General features: G+C 33.4%; 1 protein-coding gene across 1 annotated transcript in view; it reads left to right on the top strand.

The window, feature by feature from the left end:
* The window catches only part of CSMD1 (CUB and Sushi multiple domains 1), a 1,071,386-nt gene that overhangs the window by 900,250 nt on the left and 147,583 nt on the right, over positions 1 to 23,553 (top strand). The window contains exons 27-33 of the mRNA XM_041420500.1: positions 4,655 to 4,846; positions 6,988 to 7,126; positions 9,100 to 9,287; positions 11,151 to 11,345; positions 13,659 to 13,775; positions 15,232 to 15,345; positions 17,211 to 17,306. Of these exons, the coding sequence (XP_041276434.1) occupies positions 4,655 to 4,846; positions 6,988 to 7,126; positions 9,100 to 9,287; positions 11,151 to 11,345; positions 13,659 to 13,775; positions 15,232 to 15,345; positions 17,211 to 17,306 (1,041 nt within the window). The remainder of the gene's footprint in view (positions 1 to 4,654; positions 4,847 to 6,987; positions 7,127 to 9,099; positions 9,288 to 11,150; positions 11,346 to 13,658; positions 13,776 to 15,231; positions 15,346 to 17,210; positions 17,307 to 23,553) is intronic.

Genomic DNA, 23,553 nt, shown 5'->3' with positions numbered 1-23,553 from the left:
ATGGCATTGTGTAAGCATACACTTTAATTAAAAATGTGCCTATCTCTGCTTTCATACAAGCAAAGATGTGATTTGTTTTTTTTTAGTATAAAACAACTGTCAATATGTTAAGATGTTAATTAAGCAGCAAAACACTTTTTCTCAATTTATTTTAATATTTCTGTCTTATTAGAAGAACTTTGGACACTCATATTATTAAAAGCAAAGATATAACACCAAGGCATTTGTATAGTTGGTTTAGTCCACTTTTGATTTTTCTGTTTGCTTATTTTCTCAATATTTTAAAATTTTGCTTTTGAAGTGTATGCAGAGATAAGCAATGATGACTAAAGATGCCTAAATCTTTAACTTAACAACACAAGTCACCAATTATGATAATACAAGTAAGCAACTTACACCAATTGCAATTACAACAATTATTTGGAAAATATTCTGTCAGATGTTGACACATCTGTTGACAACTTACTTCCTCTGGCAAAAACTTAACTATCAACTATTTGGTTGTTCCTAATGGCAGTGAGCTTAATATGACAAATCTGCTTAAGCAATGATTTCTGCTTTTGTCTGGCTTTGCAATTCCATTTGTTTGTTTGCCTGCAGAAACTTTTACAGTAACTGTGTCTCCTATCTTTAACTGTTGTCTTGAAAATTGTTCCTTTATTGTTCAAAAATCACTTGCCTAATGGCCTAAGTTGGCACACTTAGGTAGTATAAGTATTTCCATGACAGAACCTTCATTGCTAGAATTCATCATGCAATTGTTCCAGATTGAGTCACAATTAAATTTTTTGGGGAAAGGGGGCTAGCACAAAAATATATTTTTGAAGAAATTTGCAATGAATAATGCAGAATCACATATCTGCCTTACTAACTAAATAGAGTTTCATTTTTATAGAAAAATTAAATCCACTAAGACATCCCTTGTTAAAACAAAAATAAAAGTACACAAGATGCAAGAATTCAATACTTTTTGAGTCTGTAACCTAATTGTTTCACTGTTCAGTGTCTCTTGCTGTCTGATAAATGTTGCATTTTATGTTCACAATAACATGGTGATGAAAACATGGTAATGAAACTGTCATTGCACTCTTATCCATCATCTAATCCATGCATGGCCTGAGGAAGGCATCCTCAGCCTCACAGGGTGTAGCAATTCTTAATTTGGTCCCTGTGGAACTAAGCTAAATGAATATTGTAGATTATTAAGTTTGGAGGTTAACTCTAAACTTATGAGCTTTTGTACTCCAGACTTTAATAAAGAAGCTGCATTGGCATTTGGGTTTCTTTTTTCTTTATATTCTTGGACAATACATGACATTTAAATATGTTGTTGATGCTAATTTGCACAGAACTTAGTCTGTATGTTTACATATGTTATGTGAGTTACTTTTTGGAGAACAAACACTATTCTTTGTATCACAATGTTAGTCTGAAATCACTGCAAAACCATGAGTGTCTCAGCTTTGAAAAGCAAAATTCCTTTTCAAGCTTATTATGATGCAAGCATAATGAACTAAACAGGGAAAGCATGTGCAATTTAAAAGCCTGGAAAAGTCTATATTGTTTTTATTACCATGTGGACTAGAAATAAAATGGTGTCTGTAGCACAACACTACAGCAAATGGCTTACATGATTGTTACCACAACCATAGTGAAAATTATAGGGAGGAAGGTGATGTTTTTATTGACTTAAGATACAAGAGAATCCCAACTAAAAATATGTAAAAAATAAGAAAGAGTAAAAGATAAATTAGGCAAAAATCTAATATTTGCTTGCAGGTCTACAGATCTGCAAATACAGTGTCATATTCTCAAAAGTTTTTGATTTTCAGTTCAATTTTAAATCAACTTTGAAATATAATTTGAGGACCAAATACAAAATAAAATCTAAAATGGGATTGTGAACAATTCTTAAATTAGAATCAGGGAGGTTTAACACCGTGGCTGTCTACATATGGAGGTCTTAAAACTCCTTGGCAATCTGTGGTTTTCCCAGCTGTCTGTTCTTCTGGAACCTACCTCTGAGTTCCCTCCTTAATGCACACAGAAGGTTGTTCTGCTCTGAGCAGAGGAGACAGTAAGAGATGGGAAATCTGTACAGAGAATTACTCTATAACCCCCTGAATATCATAAAGGCTTAAGGCTTAGAGCACATATGTGAGAGCTGAGAAGCAGCAATTTCTTATTTTCCAGCTTAGTGACATTCACATATCATCTCCTGGCTATCCCATTTTAGGAACCGAATTTTTAAAAACTCTAACTATGTAATTTAGTTTGATTTTGCATCCTTGAGCCTAAAAAGTAGTTATTGCTTTCCTTGCTTTACAGTGTGTATGTTATACTTGTTAAATGTTATAAAAGAGCAGTGACAGAAAGCTGGTGATTTTTGATTTCTGGATTACTTATAAATGCATATGACCTATATACCCTTCAGATATTTGCAAAATGAAGAAATATCAGACTTGTAATTTTCATACAGTTACAGAATCTCTTGGGATTCTTGAGAAGTAAATCAATTTGGAAAGGAGGCAAGTTAAAAAGTTGATAGTCTGTCTAAATGTTCACTTTACTAGATGACACGTCAGTGCTTAAATGTTTGGTGCTCTATTTAATTAGGATCGAGTGTATTTGGCACAATAAAAAGGTTGTTGGTTTCAAATACATAAAATAACTTCTGAGGCTGCAAGACCAAGAGTGTATAAAATATGATGGTGTTTAAGAAATATCTGTGATAATTTTTAAAATTTAGAACACTGTATATGAGAAATGGAGATTAACAGTGAAATTAATATTAGAAGGCATCAGTCCTTTCTAACTGATGCATACTTGGCACAGTTAAAATGGGGAAAGTGTTGTTTGCTGAGATATTATATAGCATAATCTTTTAAGAAGAAAATGAATCTATTCAGAGATATGTTAAAAACCAGCAGTTAATGACAGAGATTGGCTCATGCTTATTTATTTGGAAAAATTTCAAGTCTTTAACAGATACACACTAGAGCAATCTGTTGTTCAGAGCTGCTATTGTCTATCAAATCAAGAAAAACTTCTCTGAGGTTGTGACCATGCTTTCATTCCCTAGTGGCCAAACATACTTTTGGTAAACTGCACTGCTATGGGGTGTCATGTATGTTGTCAGAGTGGTGCCTGGGGAATCTTTACACAGCACTCATTAGTAGTGACAGCTATTACTTTAATTCCTAGTGGAAAAACATTTACCAGAGTTAAAAACCTACCATGTTTTTTTACTTCATTTACATATAGGAATGATCCAAAGTATGAGATCTATTGTTTTGAAATGGAAACAAGAACAAAAAACTATGAATAATAAAATGTCAAACAAAGTTTCTGTGTTTCTAATGTTTCTAAATGTTAATTATAATAATCCATGAATTCTCCTATAAGGATGTTTTACAATTTCTGTGATTTATCTGTGACCACCCATTCACTAGAACATGCATAAAACCACTTAAAGAGTTGTTTGTTGTTTCTTATTTTACTTTTTCTTTCTTTTTTCAACCTTTCTCTCTTCTGAAAATTTACAACACAGGGAAAAAAAATCTAAAAAATTTTCCAGTTGTACAACCTAGCAGTTGTTTCAAGTTGGCCAATGTTTAGCTGCTCTTGCTGCTTCTTATAGTGGTGCACTCTTTTGGTGTGGACGGAAGGAGTAGATACAGCTGTTAATTCAGAAAATGCGTTATTATGGACATGAAGGTTGCATACTGGTGGTGAACACAAGTACCATTCATGGCAACTGGGATGCACCTGGATTTATGACCTCTTATTTTGGTTTTTGTTCACAGTTGTAGTGAGTTTTTGAAAAAGATGTTTGGGTAAGGACCAATAGGAAACAGAGTGCAATTCAGTAGGGACATTAGTCTCAAGAGATGGACCTTCTTTCCTTTGGAGGACTGCAAAGTTTATTGCAACTCAAGATGTCAATACCTGAAGCCAGTAGAAGAGAACCTGAAGCCAGAAGAGACCTGGCATCTTCCAGAAATCTGTATTAGATGTGGATCTGTGTATCCACTTTTTGAGTGGTTATTTGCATTAAGTCTGGTTGCTCTGCTTAGTTTAACATTGCTTTTCAAATAATTTAGTCTTTTAGAAAGTAAAATCCATATCCAGCTACTGAAGACTGATCATAAGTGAGGTATTTTGCTAAGATCCAGTTTAAATGATCTCTAAGAAAGTTGTTTCTTGCCCCTGAAATGAAAACTTCAGGGCTGCATAAACTACTGTTTGATTTATCCAGATGGGTAAAGAGCATTTACTTGCTGCATGATAGTAGGACTATTAACCAATATTATTTATAACTTGATACTTAACCTGTTTTGCAAAAGGTACCAAATTTATTTTGATAACCAGAATATTAAAAAGAGAAAAGGAGTTACTAGTTCTTGTGGTATATTAACTGCACAAAATCAGTCCATATTTTATACTAAAGATAATGGCAGGAAGTTAACATAATCATGATGTATCTCAGTGGGCAGATTTTTGTAAAAGTAAAGAAAAAAAAAGTCTTCCTGCATTACCTGAAGTGTGAATAATACTGCCTCTGGTTAAAATGCTAATATGAACCTGTCGTGCATTTGATTATGCAGGGTAAGTATCTACCCCTTACATCTTTTCTTTCATCATTCCCTTGCAGCTTCCATTGCATCAACTTGTAATGACCCTGGGACACCACAGAACGGCACTAGATACGGAGACAGCAGGGAACCTGGAGACACCACCACCTTCCAGTGTGACCCGGGCTATCAGCTGCAAGGGCAGGCTAAAATTACATGTGTGCAACTGAATAATCGGTTCTTTTGGCAGCCCGATCCCCCTACATGCATAGGTATTAAAATAAGATGTTTGTCTCTATTTAGGACTAATACAGATCAGATTTCTTGTTCAATTACTGAGCATATGGTGCTCATGCTGGAGTGATGATCTCTGCAGAGCTCAGTTATTTTGTACTTACAGATAATGTCAGTCTTGTTCCCTTGCTTAACAGTGTTTTTTGGGTATGATTTTCTTACTTTATTCTTAAAACTTTGTAAAAGTTTAAAAATTACAAAGTCTAATAGAAATAAGTAGACAGAAGTGCTGATTTGAATAAAAAAATTCATGTTGAAATGGTTTCATTAAAATGTTCTTCTATATAATAGTTTGATTACATAAACTGTGATCCATTATTGATTCAAAATATTTTATGTACATTATATATATGTATATATATTTCTGAATTATATTACAGATTAAATACCCATCCTGTGCAATATCTTGGAAGATTGATACTTATTGGAAAAAGTAGATGCAGAGGAGGGGATCCAAGTGACAATGCTATTGAAAGAAATTAGATGTATTTCCGTAGCATCAAGAGACGGCGGATCCATAGTGCTAGATTGTGTAAAGGTTTCCCTGAGGTTCTTGTCAGTAGACAATAATTACAAGCCTAGAAGTTTTTCTGAATTGTATTTTTGAGGTCATTAATGTAGGTTTTCTAGGAGTAATCAACACCTGCATATTGTTTTCTGCTAGGCATAGTAATTTTTTTAATCCTTGTTATTTTGTTGTGTACTGATTTATAATTAAATGAAGACTTACTTTAGCAATCCTAAATTCCAGATACAATATCACTGGAATAAACATAATGCTTTTTCTTTCTACAAGGCATTTTGGACACACTTTCCAAAATAGTATATCCTTAAACAGCTGCAGTCCCTCTGTTTCTCTGAAGTAAAAATAGTGTAAAGGATTCAAGAATAGTTTCTCTGACTCCATGTCATGTAACAGAATTGGAGAAACACATAATCTGCATACTGTCTTCTGCATACCTTATGTGCAGTGTACAAAGCAGTATGAAAATGCTTACTAAATATATTGGGACCATTCACAAAGTAAATATTTTTTAAAAATTAAAATAATATATATGTATCTAAATCTGGAAGATTCATATTTTTGCTTTAGATACCAATTGTAAGCACTCAATTTTTCTTTGCAATCTAGTATAAAACCCCAACAAAACAAACCTTAAAGAAAGAAGGAAATAAGACAGAAAGAAAGAGAGAATCCCTTTGGGGAAAAATAAATAAATAAATAAACAAACATATTATATATATATATATATATATATATATATGTAATTGCTGTTATTCTTCCATATACTCAACGTGAATTTGAAGGAGAAAGATTAAAGTAATCTTAGGTGTAGGCATGATAATAATAGTAGAAACCTTAAGAGTTCTGTAAAGCCATTATATGTAATTTAAAAATTTTCATAAAGTCCTTACTTTAGTATGCTGACCTATAAATGGAATGGCCTGAGAAGAAATCTCTTTAAAATATTTAGTGTAGATTCCAAATCTTTAGTACCAACTGTATAAATGTGTTTCTCTTAGTTTAATTGATTTGATAATGGAGATGCAGCCTGTCTTGACTACTTTACTTTTTTATTAGGTGTACTTTTGTTAGACTTTGTAGATGTGATTATCATCTGTGAGAGTAGGATTCCTTATCTGTTTAAAAGTTCAATTCATGGTAACAAAATGAATGTATTTGATTTTTGATTTGGGTAATATCTTTTACTACGTGAATCAAATTGGTTTCTGCAACATCTTTGGTCAATAGAAACTGCAACCGGAGTCCTACTATTGAGGTTTCCGAGTTTTTAAAGTACTTTCAGTACAAAAGAAATTTTTAGCATGATAGAGACAGGATTAATACCAAAAATACACAGGACTTCCTATTTGACTTCATATTTTTATTCCTTTAGAAAAATTTCTTCCTTTACCACTTTTGAATATGTACAGAGATCACCTTTTTAGGAGGAAAATGGAAATTTTTATGGTCACAGGAATTGGGGAAGTTCTGTGCTTTAAAAAAATATAATTATTTTTGGTAAAAGTAGAAGTCATTTTCTTCTACTTAAAAGCTATTATGTGTTTATGAAATTAACATGTGACTTTATTCCTATTTCTTTTTACATTGTGACAGCTGCATGTGGAGGAAACCTGACAGGCCCAGCAGGAGTTATTTTGTCACCTAACTATCCACAGCCTTATCCTCCTGGGAAAGAATGTGACTGGAGAATAAAAGTAAACCCTGACTTTGTCATTGCCTTGATATTCAAAAGGTACAATTTCTCTATGAATGCCTTTATTTTAAAGGATTTTAAATGTCAAATCTAAAAATGACAATATTTGTAATTTTTTAAAGCTTCTAATTAGATTCTATGTCTATGTTCTGGTGCATATATCTAATATGTGCTATATCATTGATTCCAAGTAATGTAAAAGAAAAATATATAGCGGTATGGTACATCTGCTATCTAATATGTTACTGAAGAACATAAGTTTCTGTGAAATAGCAAATAAAAATCCTTTAAAGACCATATTAATTTCTAGAAGTGTTTGATTTATGCTATTGTAACTAATAGTCGAGACTGAAAGTGTAGCGGAAATTCTATCTGTAAGCCAGTTCTTTCAGGTTTTAAGAAATGCAGCCTAAATATACTTGGCTTAAAGTGCATAGATCAGAAAAATTATTGTTCTACTTAGTCAAGAGATGAAAGACACTGAGCTAATATTGTGTCATAATTTTAATTATTTCCTCTGTGTTCCAAAAGCAACCTATATGTGTTGCATAGATTTTTATGAGTTGAAGTTCAGGCATGCAGTCATATTCATGCATTCTGTTTGTCATTTCTAATTGAATCAGTCCTATATAATCATCTTCCTTGCTGTGTCTGTAGATGCAAATGCAATTTTTTTTTTCATTTTTGATACTGTGTTTTAAGCGTGATTTTAAAGCTGAGAATGGTAACATTGTTGTTTACTTCGGTGGAATGTTGATCAGTTGTGATTCTTTTAGGAAGAGATGGTGGCTTGTTGAGAATTTTGCTGCATAATATTTGCACCCTTTCTGTGAAAAAAAGGCAACATAGCACCAAAACAACAACAACAACAACAAAATGACACCAAACTAAAATAAAATCTGTTTTCTTTAATTACAGACTGCAGTTTATTTTCTAAAAATTATTGATAGACACAAAATTAAAGAATGGAATCCTAGGGTACTTAAAATTACATAATAAAAAATAAAGTAATTCTGTTATGCTGGAATTTTATCAAATAACATTAATGGATGAGAATAGTTCCCCACTAATTACACTATTAAAGATGTCACATGATAGATATAGTAAGCTGCATATTTCTGTGGATTGCCTAAAAAATCAACTCAAATGCTCCACTTCAAATATGATGAAAGAAACTCACAGTTACTCAGCATCCAGATTTCTTTGTGAGTATTATTGTAGGGAGTACAATATGAGAAATATAATGGAATTTTCTTTTCTACTTCCAATAAATTTTCTAAATTGTTGCTGTCCAGTAATACACACACTTTTCAGAAGCTGAAGTTAGGCCTGGAGTTCCCTGGTTCTTCTTTCTTGTAAATTGCAGTAATATTGGCCACCTTTCAGAGAGCAGGGACCCCTCCTGAACTCACCTCAAATTACTCTGAAAGACATTCTATTCATATTGTCTTCATTATTTCTGTTTAAAGCATATAAATGTGATCAAATATAGCATAACATAGATGGTTTAGTGAGAATTATTATTAATTCACATTTGTTTATCCTGTCTGATATCATCGGGGTAAGGAGAAAGACAAGTTCCAAGATAGTGGCCTATGCATATGAAAGCATTTCTTTTCTAAAATGATAAAGATGTTTGTAATGGGTGGATTTAGTATCATTCAGTTTAGCCAACTAAAAGCTGGACTTTTAATTCAGGTTACTTTTCTGGATCATTCCTTTGGTCCTCTGGTCAGAGGCATCCTTTCTGAGTCATGATTCCATGATCTTGAGAAAGGTGTTGAAGACAGGTGGGAGGATATTCATAATGGCTTTTGGAAAGCTTAATGCATTCATATCAATGATAAAAAGAACTCCACAGTGAATTTTTATACTGTGAATCATGTTTAAAAAGGCATTTATTTCTGGAGCAGAAAATGTGTTAGGCAGAAAATTGGCAACTACAGTCACAGTAATGTTTAACTCAATAAAAAAATCCCAAATACTTAATTATTTCTTCCTTTTGTTTTCAGTTTTAATATGGAACCCAGTTATGATTTTCTACATATTTATGAAGGAGAAGATTCCAACAGTCCTCTAATTGGCAGTTTTCAAGGCTCACAAGCTCCTGAAAGAATAGAGAGCAGTGGTAACAGTCTGTTTCTGGCTTTTCGCAGTGATGCTTCTGTTGGAATGTCAGGATTTGCCATTGACTATAAAGGTACTGTTCTCATCGTAGTCTAAATAAAAGGAAAATGATGATACTTAGTAATTATTGAGACTCAAATCTGTTTCCTTCTATATGTACTCACAACTGAATTGCCAAATACATTTATGCATCAATGTATGTTTTAAAAACTATTTTCTGTTAATATGTGAGGAACACAGAAATCCTATTTCATAAAATCTCTTTCACATCACTTATGCACATTTTCATCTTCCAGAAAAAAAAAAAATAGGTAGAAGATGCCCATCAAAAGTAGCATTTGGTAAAAAGTTTGACAATAGTGAAATTGTCTTACCCAAGAAGACCACCTGATTACTTCCTCTTTCTTGTCAATACATATTGTTTTGAATCTACAAATACATTTTTGAATTAATACTACTGGATAGTATTTTTTTTTTTTTTTTTTTTTTTTTTTTTTTTGTAGAAGGTACCTCTTACTGGATAAGGACTGGGTTACGGTGACTGTTCATTAAAGCCAGACAATCACTGAAGATGCTGCTTTCTTCTCCAGTTGCAGATGTTGTCTGTGGCTTAATTATAATCTTTGCTGTTTTTTATCAAGCTGTTTTTCAGCAGCAGAAGTGCTGCCTCAGCTTCTTATTCTTGGCAATTGAAGCAAACCACATTAATATACATGTCAAAAATGAAGAAAAAAAAATCTAAGAAATACAGAAAAATATATACCTATAAAAGAGAAAGGAGTGAAAAAGAAATAATTTTTATGTTTAGTCTTCATCTGTGATCCAGCATCACAAATTATTCTCCATGCGTGTAAGGTTCTTCTTCCCAAAGTAATTGTCATATTGCCATAAATGAAATCTTAGACTGTTTGGTCCCATCTAAACAAAATATCAAAAAAATGGGAAACAATTTGTTCCAGGAAGTCTGCAAGGCCTGCAAGGAAAGAAAATGAGATGTTGAGCAGAAGGAGATAAAGAGATGAAGATGGCGATTGAAAATGTGCATACACATTTTCACTGTGTGTCTATGCATACACATTTTCACTGTGCTCTCAGCATAGTGTGATATGAGTTCCTCTATTCAACTGAGAGTTAAATGAAATTATAAAGAGATAAAAAATAAAAGCTACAAGAACAAGTTGCCATATTTTAAAAAGTTATTGTACTCAATGGGCAGGATGTTTTTGCCTAATAATTTAATATTTTTCTGATGTATATTATTCAGTAATTTATATAGATTATATAAAATTATAGAACACTTTTGAGTTGGAAAAGACCTAAAGATCATCTAGTTCCAACACCCCTGCCATGGTAGGGACACCTTCCTCTAGACTGGGTGCTCAAAGCCCCATCCAACCTGACCTTGAACAGTTCCAGGGAGGTGACATCCAAAACTTCTCTGGGCAACCTGTTCCAGTGCCGCACCATGTTCATGGTAAAGGATTACTTCCTTATATTTAATCTAAACCTACCCTCTTTCAGTTTGAAGCCACTCTCCCTTGTCCTATCATTACATTCCCTTGTTGTTGACTACCTCATCCTTTTCCATGTCCTGGGTAACCAGGTCTCCCATTTCTTTCTGGAGAGGATTCACATTTTCCTTAGTCTTCCTTTTGTCACAAGTATACATATAGAAGTGGTGAATTCTAGAACTGGTTATTCTTTTCCTAAATACTAAATACGAAAGTTTATGGAATCTTTCAGTCTCAGCTTCATTATAATTTCCTCTTCCAGATAATCAATCTTAAGCAAACATCCATGATACATGATTCAACAAAAATAATAGATTAATAAGCTGTTGATTAAATTAAACTGTCTGAAAAAAATCACTGAGAATAGTTTGTTTTGCCTTTTTTATTGAAAGTATATATAGATTTACTGTTATTCATTTTAACAGAAAAGCCACGGGAAGCTTGTTTTGATCCTGGAAACATCATGAATGGTACAAGAATTGGAACAGACTTTAAACTTGGTTCAACTATTACTTACCAGTGTGATTCTGGATATAAGATTATTGAACCTTCAACTATAACATGTGTAATTGGTGCAGATGGAAAGCCGGCTTGGAACAGAGTGTTGCCATCTTGTAATGGTATGTGCTATTTTCTTACCATTTCCCTTGTCTGCCCAGTGAATTCTATTTCTCAGTCCCCAAGACTATTTCCACTATTTCTACATATATGTCTTGTGCAAAAAAAAAAAGAAAAAAAAAAGAATGAAGACTAATTATAGCTTAGTCGATAATATTAAGTATTTAAAATGTCTTTAAACTCTGGAATCAACACATGTTCATATAATGATTGCAATGTAATATGTAAGATTCTTTAGACACCCAGTATTATTTAGAATAGCTATCACAGCCATCTCAATACTGCATTAATTGTCATATTGGAATAAGAATTATAGTTACTGAGGCAGAAAATAAGAGTGACATCTCAGAACTGTGGACTAATTTATCCTCTATTCCTTGTTTCAGTGTTTGTGTTGTGTATATGTATCTGTATATGGAACAATTTTACAAATCAAAAATAAGTTACATATATTAGTTAATAAAGTCCATAAAATACTATTTATTTTGAAAAATAATCTCCTTCAACATTTTAGATTTTTAATTATAAAAAACACAATTTAGAGGGAAATATTTTTATAACTCCATAACTTTACAGTTTGTTTTAAATTAAGTATGATACACTTTCATTGCAATGAATTTCACGCAGTAATCTGACTTTGTAGCATAGTTTCTGATATCCTCAAAGCAAGAAGAGAAGGAAATTATGAAGATTTTAAATTCATGCCATGAACTAATTCCTTGTGATATTTGAGTTTTACCTCAGCCACATAATCCTATTCTACCTACTGATAAATCAAACTTCTCATCTTCTATCATTACATTGGATTTTTGAATAATTCATATAAGCAGCTAAGAGAAGACGTGGATTTGTAGTATTAATTGCTGCCTTTTTGTATAAGGAAGTCAAACTTGTGCAGATATTTCAAGCATGATTTTAAAGAGCTGTCAAGGAGCAGAAAGTACCGGGGTTCAACAAGGGCTAAGAGCCAAGGAGATCCAAAGCACAAGCTCACTCACTAGGCAGAGCTGCACAGCACATGAGCCAGGCCTGCAGAGCCAGGAGTTGTTGACAAGTTGTTTTCACAGCCCCTCATCAATGACCTTGTTGTCCACCTGGGCCATGGGTCCTCCTCTGAGTCAGTTCCCAGGAAGCTGTTGGGTGATACTCTGCTATATGCAAGATACCCCCAGCAGGGTAATATTGATTTACTTTGTGTCTTATAGTGGAAAGAGATCTTCATTGCGTAAAAGCAAATTAATGTGACTGTGCTATTTTTTAACAACCTTATTTATCAATTTATTTATAAAATAATTTCATTAGTGGTTTCTTCATTATTGGGTAAGATAACTTCTTACAACAATCTGTTATTCTGCTGAAAACTATTTTTTTTATGAACACATTTCTCACAATAAAAAGAGCACTGAATTGCATGCAACTAATTTAACACAAGACTTATCTTTTAATGAAGATTTTGATAGGAATCCAAGATTTTCCAAAATGTGAGAAGAGTGATAGCAGTACTTTGATTTCAGTTTATCAAAATCTATTTACTCAATATCCAGCACAAGGAGATATTTGAACTTAAAAATAGTCCCTCCATCTGTCCCTTAATATGCCACATTTACAGCCTATACATGGAGGAACATGCCATGCATACACTGTTCATTGTTTTTCTCGTGATACACACGGTACTACTACTCATATAAATCTTGACTTGTCTTGAGGATTTGAGCTGCACTATTCTTATGTAGGTCTTCTAACTTCTGAAGCTCTAAGTTTCTCTTACCTTTCTGTTGCCTTTTTTTTTTTTACATACATATGAAGCCAAAGATTTTTTTTATATGTATAATCTATGTGCAATTTTCATAATCTGGTAAAATATGAAGAAAAAAAGCAATTCAAGCATACTTTCACAAAGCAGAATTTTTAGCATTATGTAGGGCCAGCATATCTATGTATTCCTCTGTACCATTTTTAATGTGGTACCACATATTTTCCTCACCTGTTTTTAACATGGATAGATATAGACAGATATTTAAATTAAAACCCAACCTAAAGCCTGTATTAACAGTATCTTTCAATTAAATAACTTTTACTTCCAGTCCTATGTGATTACTGGTAGTCAAATAAAACTTTGAATTCTAATTTTCAAGAAATTATAATAAAATTATCTCCTGAGAAAAAACCACTAGATATTTCAGAACAGGTAAACCAAACAAAAGCAAAACCAGTAAAGAGTAATTTTCTGATCTTTATATTTTTTTTCTTTTTCAGATGTAACTAATATAGACAGCTCAAATTAATATAACATGTTTCTCTGTATTTGTTTCCAGCACCATGTGGAGGCCAGTATACTGGATCAGAGGGAGTGGTTTTATCACCAAATTATCCTCATAATTACACTGCTGGACAGACTTGCCATTATTCAATAACTGTCCCTAAAGAATTTGGTAAGAATTTCTTCTATTGATTTATCAATCATTATAATTTTCCTACATTGTCAATCATTATCATTGTCCTACTGTTTAAATGTCCTTTATGTGGAGTAATGACCTTAGGTTTACATTGTATGACAAATTATTTATAAAACTAAATATATTCCTGACATGGAAAATTATTCTAGGATTTTAACCTTTTACTTCTCCTTAGAGTAACCAATTGACTTCAGATAAGACATCTATGTTTGCTATCTAAACACATCCTGAATACCTTTGTTATTTACATTATTCATCATTATAGGATAATCATTCATTCATGCTTCCTGCAAAGTAAAAGCAGATGTCACAGTACAAGCTCTTATATTCCTTTTACTTTCTAGCTTTTTTGTCTTTCATGTTATGACAAGGATAAGATGAGTGGAATCACACTTGTTTAACATGTACAGTGGAAGCATATCTGCATGAAAGTACCAGAAATGCTTGTGAAAAATCACAAAACTGATTATTTCAATGTGTCTAAATACTTGGACAGAATCTTTAAAACTCTAGCAATTGTATGTTACGTGTAGTTTCCTGCAAAGCAGGTTTTTCCTAAGTCCAGACAAATAGCAGTAAGGTTCATTTTACTACTTATTTATCAAGAGGCTTAATTCACAGCAACTTAATGCATTTGGTACTTTCTGTGTACAATGAAACCTGTAAGGACTCAGCTGTAAACAAAATATTGATGGCTAGAATGACAAAATAATATTTTTATTGACTTGGTTTTACTTCATGTTTCTATTTTTAGATGATATTTGAATTTGGGGAACTATTTGATATTTAGTGAGATGTAATATTAAATTATTTATTAATATACTTTAAATTATGTACAGATGAAGTGCAAATTAAGTGTAACAAAATGTGAAAGTTGGTATCACACTGGTATTTTTTAATATTTGATCAGTTTTTATAGCCTTCTGATAAAAGAAGTACTAATGCAAATTTAAAAATTTGACAAACCAGTAAGTTTAAAAATATTTCCTCAGACTAAAGCTAGGTAAGCAACTAATCCTATGTGATAATAGATGATCCTTAATAGTTGCTATATTTGGCAATGTAATTTTGTTACAAACATTTCTGTTTAGATATTCCATTTTCTTATTCTTATAGGTACCTAAACAATAAGACTTGTTTGACTGGAGGTCACAGTTTTGGTAAAAGCATGATTTAATAAATTTGGTTTTAATTAAAAATATGGAAATAGTGAAAACAAAAAAATATTCTTGCACATAAGTGTAATACAGCTGTTGTATCACATTAGACAATTGTACAAGTTAGAAAAGTTTATGCAAGAATTCATTAATAAATAAGAAAACAGAAATACATCTTTAAATTCAATTTTGAATACTAAGTTCTTTTATCTCCTCTCTCTCTTTTTTTTTTTTTTCCTCTCTATCCTTTTTTTAATTTTGTTTTTTAAATTTAGTTGTGTTTGGACAATTTGCCTATTTTCAGACAGCTTTGAATGATGTCGCAGAATTATTTGATGGAGAAAACTCTCAGGCTAGACTTCTTAGTTCTCTGTCTGGATCCCACTCAGGTAATTAATAAAGAAATATACATTTCTTACACAGCTCAGTATGGGAAAAAATCATCAGGAGAATGGTATGAATTTACTTTGGAAATAAAATTATTTGAACAGGATGCTAAAGGAAGTAGAGTACCTTCTAAGTCTTTGAATCAAGTCATTATTCTGGAACATATGGTTAGGCAAGTACTGATCCTGGGGTGGGTGTAGAAAAAGTTGAATGAAGTTCTCAGATCTCTATGTAAGAGGGCAGATTGGATGCTATAATTGTCTTCTCTGCCCTTAAACCTTTTGAAATACACATCTACATATTCTGAATGGCTAATTTACACAAATTACTTGTATTTACAAAATGCAATTATTTGTATGCAAACATGCACTTAGACTAAAAGCGGGCCAGCTGTTGCATTCAGGTAACTATAGCAAAGTGTTGACCCTGTGAAATCATAATTAGGCTTATATGTATTTCAATATGGTCACATTTCCAGTGTGTGCATATATAATGAATGTGTTCATCTTCAGTAAGTATAGTTTTTATATTTCTGCAGCAATTAATGCGTTTTGCTAAACACTTCTAGTATTTTGGAGAGTTTATATGTGAGTTTAATGTTTTTGCAGTGCAGGGCTATTAATGGGTTCTTGGTTTTTGCTTTGAATAATTGGAGAAATATTTAATAGGAAAAGAATGTAACATATCTATTTGATTTGTAGTAAATATATTATTACATTAAAAACTCCATTCTTAATTTTTCTCTGGTGAGTCAAGATATTTGTGTTATGAGCTCACAAAAGATTCTAAGATTTGTTTAATTACTGACAAAAGTTCAACAACAAAAAAAATTTAAATTTTTAAATTTGAGACAGCTGATCCCAACACCAAATTTTACTGTGTCAAACTGGCATATAAAAGTTGGAACTAATGTCTGTTTTTACAGCAGACCTTTAAAAATACTTGAAGGGTATTTAAACTTCTGATTTTTATTTATTACTTGTCACATATCTGATTTTTATTGATTCAGGATAGGATTCTCCTACATGGAATTTCTAGTTGCAATAGTATAAAATTAATTAAAGTGAAAGACTTATATACCTAGTTATAGATGATATTTTAAATTATCATTAATTTCTGAAGAATTTAATAAAATATGGGTTCATAGAGTCCAAAGAGAATAAAAACTGTAGTCATATGTAGTGGAATTGTTGTACAAGTACTGCAATTTTGTCTAGAGTGTTTCATTATTGAAATTTTATCATGACTCCTGAAAAATATGCCGGGAAAAGAGATAAAGTATATTAAATACTTTTTTATTAATTCTCAAATCAGTAATAAAATTTGAAATGCCATAAGAAAGGTAATAATGTAATATAGTTCATGTGTGACAACATGAACTGTATGGAAGTTCATGTGGTCACATGAACTATTTATTGAATCCACTACATAAAACAAGTCATGAGTTTACTCCCTCTGTTTTAGTCTTGAAATGGTAAACATTCCATGAAGACTCCTGTGGCATTTTTCAAATGCTTTTATTTGTTTAATGTGTTTTGCAAGGCAAAGTAAACCTCTCGGTCACAGAAAAGAGTTAACTAAAAAGTCTTCTAATAATTTGGGTCCAAACAGCAGTAGGGTTCGCATCATGTAGTTTATTGGAGCTCTAGTTCCAGCTGCTGCAGTAAATTCCAGGTTTCTCTTGTTGAAACATGAAGTGTTTTTATTCTGGCCATGGCAAATTTAATTTTGTACAATGTTATTTATGTTTTTTTAACTATAGAGGAAAACATGAAACTGTGTGTTTTAACAGCATATTTGATTACGTATTGAAGAGCTATAACTGTTGTTTCTGTTTTGTGTATTTATTTTCTGTTTCCATTTGTAGGAGAGACATTGCCTTTGGCTACATCTAATCAAATTCTTCTGCGATTCAGTGCTAAGAGTGGGGCATCAGCCAGGGGCTTTCACTTTGTTTACCAAGGTAAACATGTCTGCTTTTGGTGGAAGACACAGGTGCCAATTTCATGAATTGTATTATTTTTAATTCTGCATATGCCTTAATTTATTGCTTTAAATGTGAGTGTAGTCTTCACCTTTTTTCCAGAGATCATCTCCTGATGGCAGACTGGCTTTCTAACAGCAGTTGTCTGTGTTTATCCTGTCTGGCCCCACAGACTTGAGTATGTCCAGCCTTTCTCAGTAGTTGGCAATCTATTGCTCCCTTACTGCTGAGTGAGCTCAAGGGGTTTAGGAGTGTGCTTAATTGTATTAGTCTTTCTCAGTATTCCCAGTTGATTTTTCAAGTTTTTGTTCAGGCTGCTAAGGATTCTGTCTTGAAGAGCTTGGAGAGAAAATTGCTGCAGCAGAGACATCAGGCAATTTCAGTATTGAAGTCTGGGTGGGAGACTTGCTGGTCTGTTTCTGACCCAGCTGACCTTGAGGAGACATTCTGTGCATGTCTGCACTCTGCAGCTGAAATGCAAGAATGTCACAGCATGGCCAAGTCTGTTAGCATTCTGCTGGGCAGCAAAGCATGCTTAGCTGATCCATGAGTCTTGAATGCAGTCTGGTGACACCGGGAGCATTGCTTACAGATTCATTGCCTGTACAGGCAACAAGTGCAGTCCCAAAGGGACTGGCTTCTGGGCAGCTCACTAGATGTATTGCATACACACCCAGTAAGCTTAATGAGAGAGTCATTGCACACTTTTACTAAAGTGAAGCGTAAAAGTAGTTTGGAATAGTTTTAAACAATATTATTAAGTTTTCTAGATTCCTCTTTTTTCTTTTTTTTTTTTTTTTTTTTTTTAAGATTGGAGTTCTTTATGTAGAGTTCTAGTGTCCTAGTTTGACACAAAAAATAAATGGAAAGAACTAAAGAACTGTCTTACCTCAAGAATATTTCCACAGTTTAGAGAAGCTTGGTGGGACTGATTATTAAGCCTTCTGACTCCTGTGTTTATAGAAAGATATCACCATGACTGAACATTCTCCTTGGGATATATATCAAGATACTGTTACCTGCTCTTGTTACACATCAAAAGTATCTTACATACACTTCCATTAAAACTTGTCATCCAAAATTAACCGTAAAAGAGGAGGACTATAAACTTTTGGAGTTAGAAAAGACCTTTCAGCATTAGAGTTCTTATTCATTTGCATTTGAATGACATATTTCTGTCTTACTCTGTTATTGTTAACACCCTGAAGTGTTACTTTTTTGCTGCTTTTGAAGAATTCATAGTGACAAAACCCCATGATTCTATTAGCTGTATATATACACACGTAGAGTGCTATTGAATAGGAAGCCTCCAGGTGAGCACAATGCTATGTCTCATTTCAGACATTTATACTTTCATTAACTCTAAGAAATAGATTTTAACAAATGCGAGGACAAAATGAGTTAGAAAATGTCACTTTGTTTGTCTCATAAAAAATCATGAAGCTATTTAAATGCCTTGGGATTTAAATAGCTTTATTTAAATATTTAAATAACATTTTCATATGTTTTAAAATATATATTTTAAGAGCTTTACTAAATATAGTTATATATGTATACATATATTGATTAATGAGTTAGTGGTATTTAATAAGCTCTATCTTTTTGAGATTTTTTTTCCTCTTCTTATAAAGCATGTGATCATACGTCCAATGATCTCCTGCTTGCTAGCCTTTTAAATACTTCAGAAATTACATCCACTTTCACACTGAACACAGTAAGCTGGTCTGCAAAGTCAATCATTTTATTTATTGCCCTCTATTCCAGACTGACCTTCTTCCCTGTTCTCTTTTCCACTGGGCTGATTTCAATTTTGTTTCACAGTGGTGTGAAACATTTACTGAAAAATGGAGGATAATTACTATAGAAAATGGAATGCCTCTCTGATACAGCTTGAGAAGTCTAGGTTGACAACACTGTAGGTAAAAGCTAAAAGGAAGGCTCGAGGGAGAAAAAGTTATTGCTTGCCTTATTTCACATTCTGGTTTGAACAACCGACAGATAGGGGCTTTAGCATCTGATTCAGTTTTAATGGCTTTTGTGATGCCACTTTCCTCAATAACTTCTTTTGATCTGGGTATGCCATCTATGACTTCATTTCTTTCCTCAGATGATCACATTTCCTTGTAATTAATGCAATAGGCAAAGAGTGTTTGTAATATGAGACTAAATGAATATTGAGTCTTCCAAAATATTAGGGTCAGGTATGTTGATATATGCTAAGAATAATCACATGTAAGAAGACTGGGATTTTTTTTTTTCAGGCTTTCTTATGATTTTCTTCCTGCTATGACATCACCTAAGAAACAAGAGCTTATATTTTTTATAACTCAGGCTGCAGCAGTACAGACTTCCCTCCTTAAAAAGTAATTACCTTTCTACCATCCAAATATTGATGGTGTTTTAATATTTGTCTTGTTTTACTTGTTATACAATACATGAACTAGTTTATTAGGTCAATTGATATTTTAAAGAGGATTATTAGGAAAGTTAGTATACTAGGATGAAGAAGACAAAAATAAAAAGATTGTGGATTTAACAATCAAGTTGATCTAGTTTGTTACAAGAATAAAATGCACAGACCCACATTGTCTGCTAAGTGTAATTAGAGAGCAGAATTAAGACTGTTAGTATTACCTTTTATATGTGCTACCATGACACATTATGTCCTGCTTTAAAACAGACATCCTGGAGAGGTAATTGATGCCCTGAGCCTGTCAGTGTTTAAGAGGTATTTGAAAAATGCCTTTAATAACATGTTTTAACTTGGTCAATCCTGAATTGGAAAGGCAGTTGGATGATTGTTGTTGGTCTCTTCCAGCTGTAGTAATCTTGGAGGCATTTCAGCTGAGCTGTCAGTTGTGTCACCTTTTAAAGAAACAGACCTTTTTTTCCCTAACTTTTTACAGATGTTAGAAACTATTCTGCATTTTTCCATGAACTATTTAAATCCCATTTTAAGCAGTGTGGAACTACCTAACTTTGTTGTTATCTATAGCTTGCATTGCATCTATTCTTAAGGCAGAAGGGGTGGGGAAGTAGGGAGGGGGAGAGAAGGATTAAAAAAAATAGTACCTCATAGTGATTTTGTATCTTTAGCATTTCTTGTCTCACAAGTAACCATTAACAGAGTATCAGTAAAACTTCTGAAAAAATGAGCAAAATGTCAATTTTAAATGTCATTGAGTGTTTCTTGTGGGCAATAGAATAATTTGATACAACTGCAGCCATGGATGTTTCTGGCTGTCAGGACTGATCTCAGTAAAATGTAAGCTTTTAGTCTAAAAACGTATTTCTGCTGTGTGAACTAATTTAAGAGTGCTAGTAAACTGCTCCTAAATTTGCTATCATGTCAAAGATAGCTTGCTCACAGGAAAATAACTTTCATAAGGGAATATTATAATGAAACCATATGACCTGACATTCTTTATTGCGAGGTGCTAAAAGGTCTAGTTACACAAAAAAATTATATACTACTAGTGCATGTATGCAAATTTCCTAATGCTATTACTGAAAGTTATAGGATGTTTTTAAATCTGACTTAAAAATTGTCCTTTGCCTGCAGAGCTTCTGTAGGGAGTCTCCAGATGTGGTTGCTAGGTAAGAGAAACAGGAAGGATTGTTTTTTCTATGGATTTGACTCTTTTATAAAATTGGGTGAAAAAATACGTAGGGAAAGATGGTATTCCCATAGGAGGCTGAGGAAGAGTTTCTTCCACACAATGAGTGGAAAATACTCCAGGAGTGATGCTAAAATTTTCAGTCCGTTCATGTAACCTCTTAGGTAAGACAGATAAGCTTTGGACATGTGAGAAGCTAAAAGTTTAACTAACCGGTGGCTGAGGTGGTGACCTGTGTGGGAGGAGGCCTTAAGCTACCATGAGCCATTCACAAACAGCAATCTCTCACATGCCTACATTCCCACTAGTCAGAGGAACAAGTGGTGCCTCAGAAATATTTGAGAGTGACAACTGCTTTGGGGCAGAGGTGCTTCTGGGTATGTGCTGCTAGAGACGCTGCTGGAGGGATTGTTGGAGGCACTCTTGGAAAGAGGCACTCCCTGAAAAAGGGCTTCTGAAGGGGCTGTGGCCTCTGGGGGACCCCTCAGAGGGGTTGGCAACCTGTGAAAATACTATTCTGTGGTAGGGGATATCTTTGAGGAACCGTGGCTCATGGATGACCCATGCTGCAGAAGCAACATTCAGAAACAGGAGAATGTGGAAACCTGAAAAAGCAAAAAGGAGGAGAAACACAAGTAAAATGCTAAATACATTGTGAGAGAAGGTGGGGGAAAGCAAAAAGAGAGCACATACCCTAACTTCCTGTGCTGCCTCTCACCTCATTGGTACAACAAAGATGGACACAAGGAAGTTGGGAAAAAGAAGGAGAGGACAGGTGCTTGAAGTTGAGCCTGAGCCTGGTGAGAATGAAGTAAAACTGTTTAATTAATTTGATTGATTTTTTGTGTCCTCTTTCTTTTTAATTCCTGAGTCAGTGATCAGAAGCTTGTGTAAAATTGGTAATAAATTAAGCGTAATTAAGTTTTAATTTCCTGAATCTAAACTGGTTTGTCCACAAGAATGTACTGAGCCCTCTTCTGTCACATAATTGTGAATGATTTATCTCATGGCCAAAATGCCCATTTGAACAAGTAGCCCTGACCAAGAGATGGATTAATGCTTAATTACATGGCAGAAGCTGTAGTTCCAGGCCTATGACAGATTGGATGTGTTAGCAGCCATCATCATGTAGGCAGTTGTAAAGTCATCATTTATTCCACTGTATACAATAACATGGAATAAAAAGGTGTGAGTAAAACAGTGCTGGTGCAGAAGATGTGTGGGTAGAGAACAGGCTATTAATCCAAATAAAAGAGAAAAAAATAACAAGGTGGGTCAGCTGAATTGACCTCGCAGTCTGCATCTGGCCTGCAGGTTGCCATCAGGAAGAACTGTGACTCTGTGAAATCCCTGAACTATGGTTTCATCATTTTCCTTCCACAAGTGCAGAAAGGTTTCCTGCCAGTATTAGAACTGCATGCATAAACAAGTTTTATAGAGCATCTCTGTGATACTGAGGTCCTGTTGAGAACTTAATGACAAATTCCTATGTATTTGAGCAAAAACAGGTATATTAAGTTTGCTGAAAGGTGAGTTGTTTGTTTAAACTGTGAAAGGTGTTTAACCATTTAAAAAACTTAATAAAAAGGATTTGCCTTTGTTTTGCTGTATTATGCGTTTACCCAGGAGTATGGTAGTTCACCTCTGATCATTCTTTAAATCCTGAGTACATTTTACAACTTTCTATAGCTTTCAAGGTTAAAATCTGCAACCAACCACTGTACTGATTTAGAAGAAAAATACATGTTCCTGTATCTGTCTCACCTTGTCTGACTAATCACTGACTGCATATTAATAAAAAAGAGAATGTATTTTTTTCTGTTATTGCTAGTATTAATGATTTATAAATCTTCTGAGAAAAAGCTTTTCTCTACATTCAGTAATACTTGGGCGAACAACTGTTATAGGTGGTAGCAATGCTTAAACTGGTAGAACATAATGTAATCTTAAATGACAACTTTCCTTGTTCTGCTAAAATGTGTTGCATGTTAAATCCTAGATTTAAGATAAAATTGATTTCAATTAGTGCTCCGTATCCAACTTGTTAGGAAATGTTAATTTTTGGAGCATTTACAAGTACTTAAAACTTAATTATGATTTTGAGTAGAGCAAATGACAGTATAAGAAATAGGATGAGAGTAAAGTTATCAATATTAGAATAAGTATGTATCAGCTGTATACACCTTGTCTTTTACTTAGTGACCAGGGTAACTGAACAGGTGTGGTGGGAGTGTGTACAGTTGTGCCCAGGAACAGGCAGAAATATCACTCTTCACACTTATGGGTCTGCAAAGGAATTTAAATATAATGCTGTAAAATAAAACTAAATATAGCTGTGATTCTGCTTACATTAGTGAGCCGGAAGGACCATGCTTGAAAATCTTCCAGGAATAAAGTGTAACACCCACCTTTGGTTTTTTTTTTCCTCCCTGGTGCCATTTTGTGTGGTTGACTTAAGGACTAAATCGCAGGCAATTTTCATGGTGTTGCTTGTTCATAGTTAGATGCAGTGACACTCTAAAACTAATTCTTGAACAAACCAAGGTGATGAAACAAAGCTTTTGAGCATGCCACTCGCACAGAAAAATTGCATATATTTAATAAGATTT

The sequence above is a fragment of the Onychostruthus taczanowskii genome, unplaced genomic scaffold (genome assembly GCF_017590055.1).
Source record: "Onychostruthus taczanowskii isolate IOZ18803 unplaced genomic scaffold, ASM1759005v1 scaffold11, whole genome shotgun sequence".
NCBI classification, from domain to species: Eukaryota; Metazoa; Chordata; class Aves; order Passeriformes; family Passeridae; genus Onychostruthus; species Onychostruthus taczanowskii.
The sequence above is the reverse complement of the archived record's forward strand: the minus strand, read 5'-3'. Positions and strand labels throughout refer to the sequence as shown.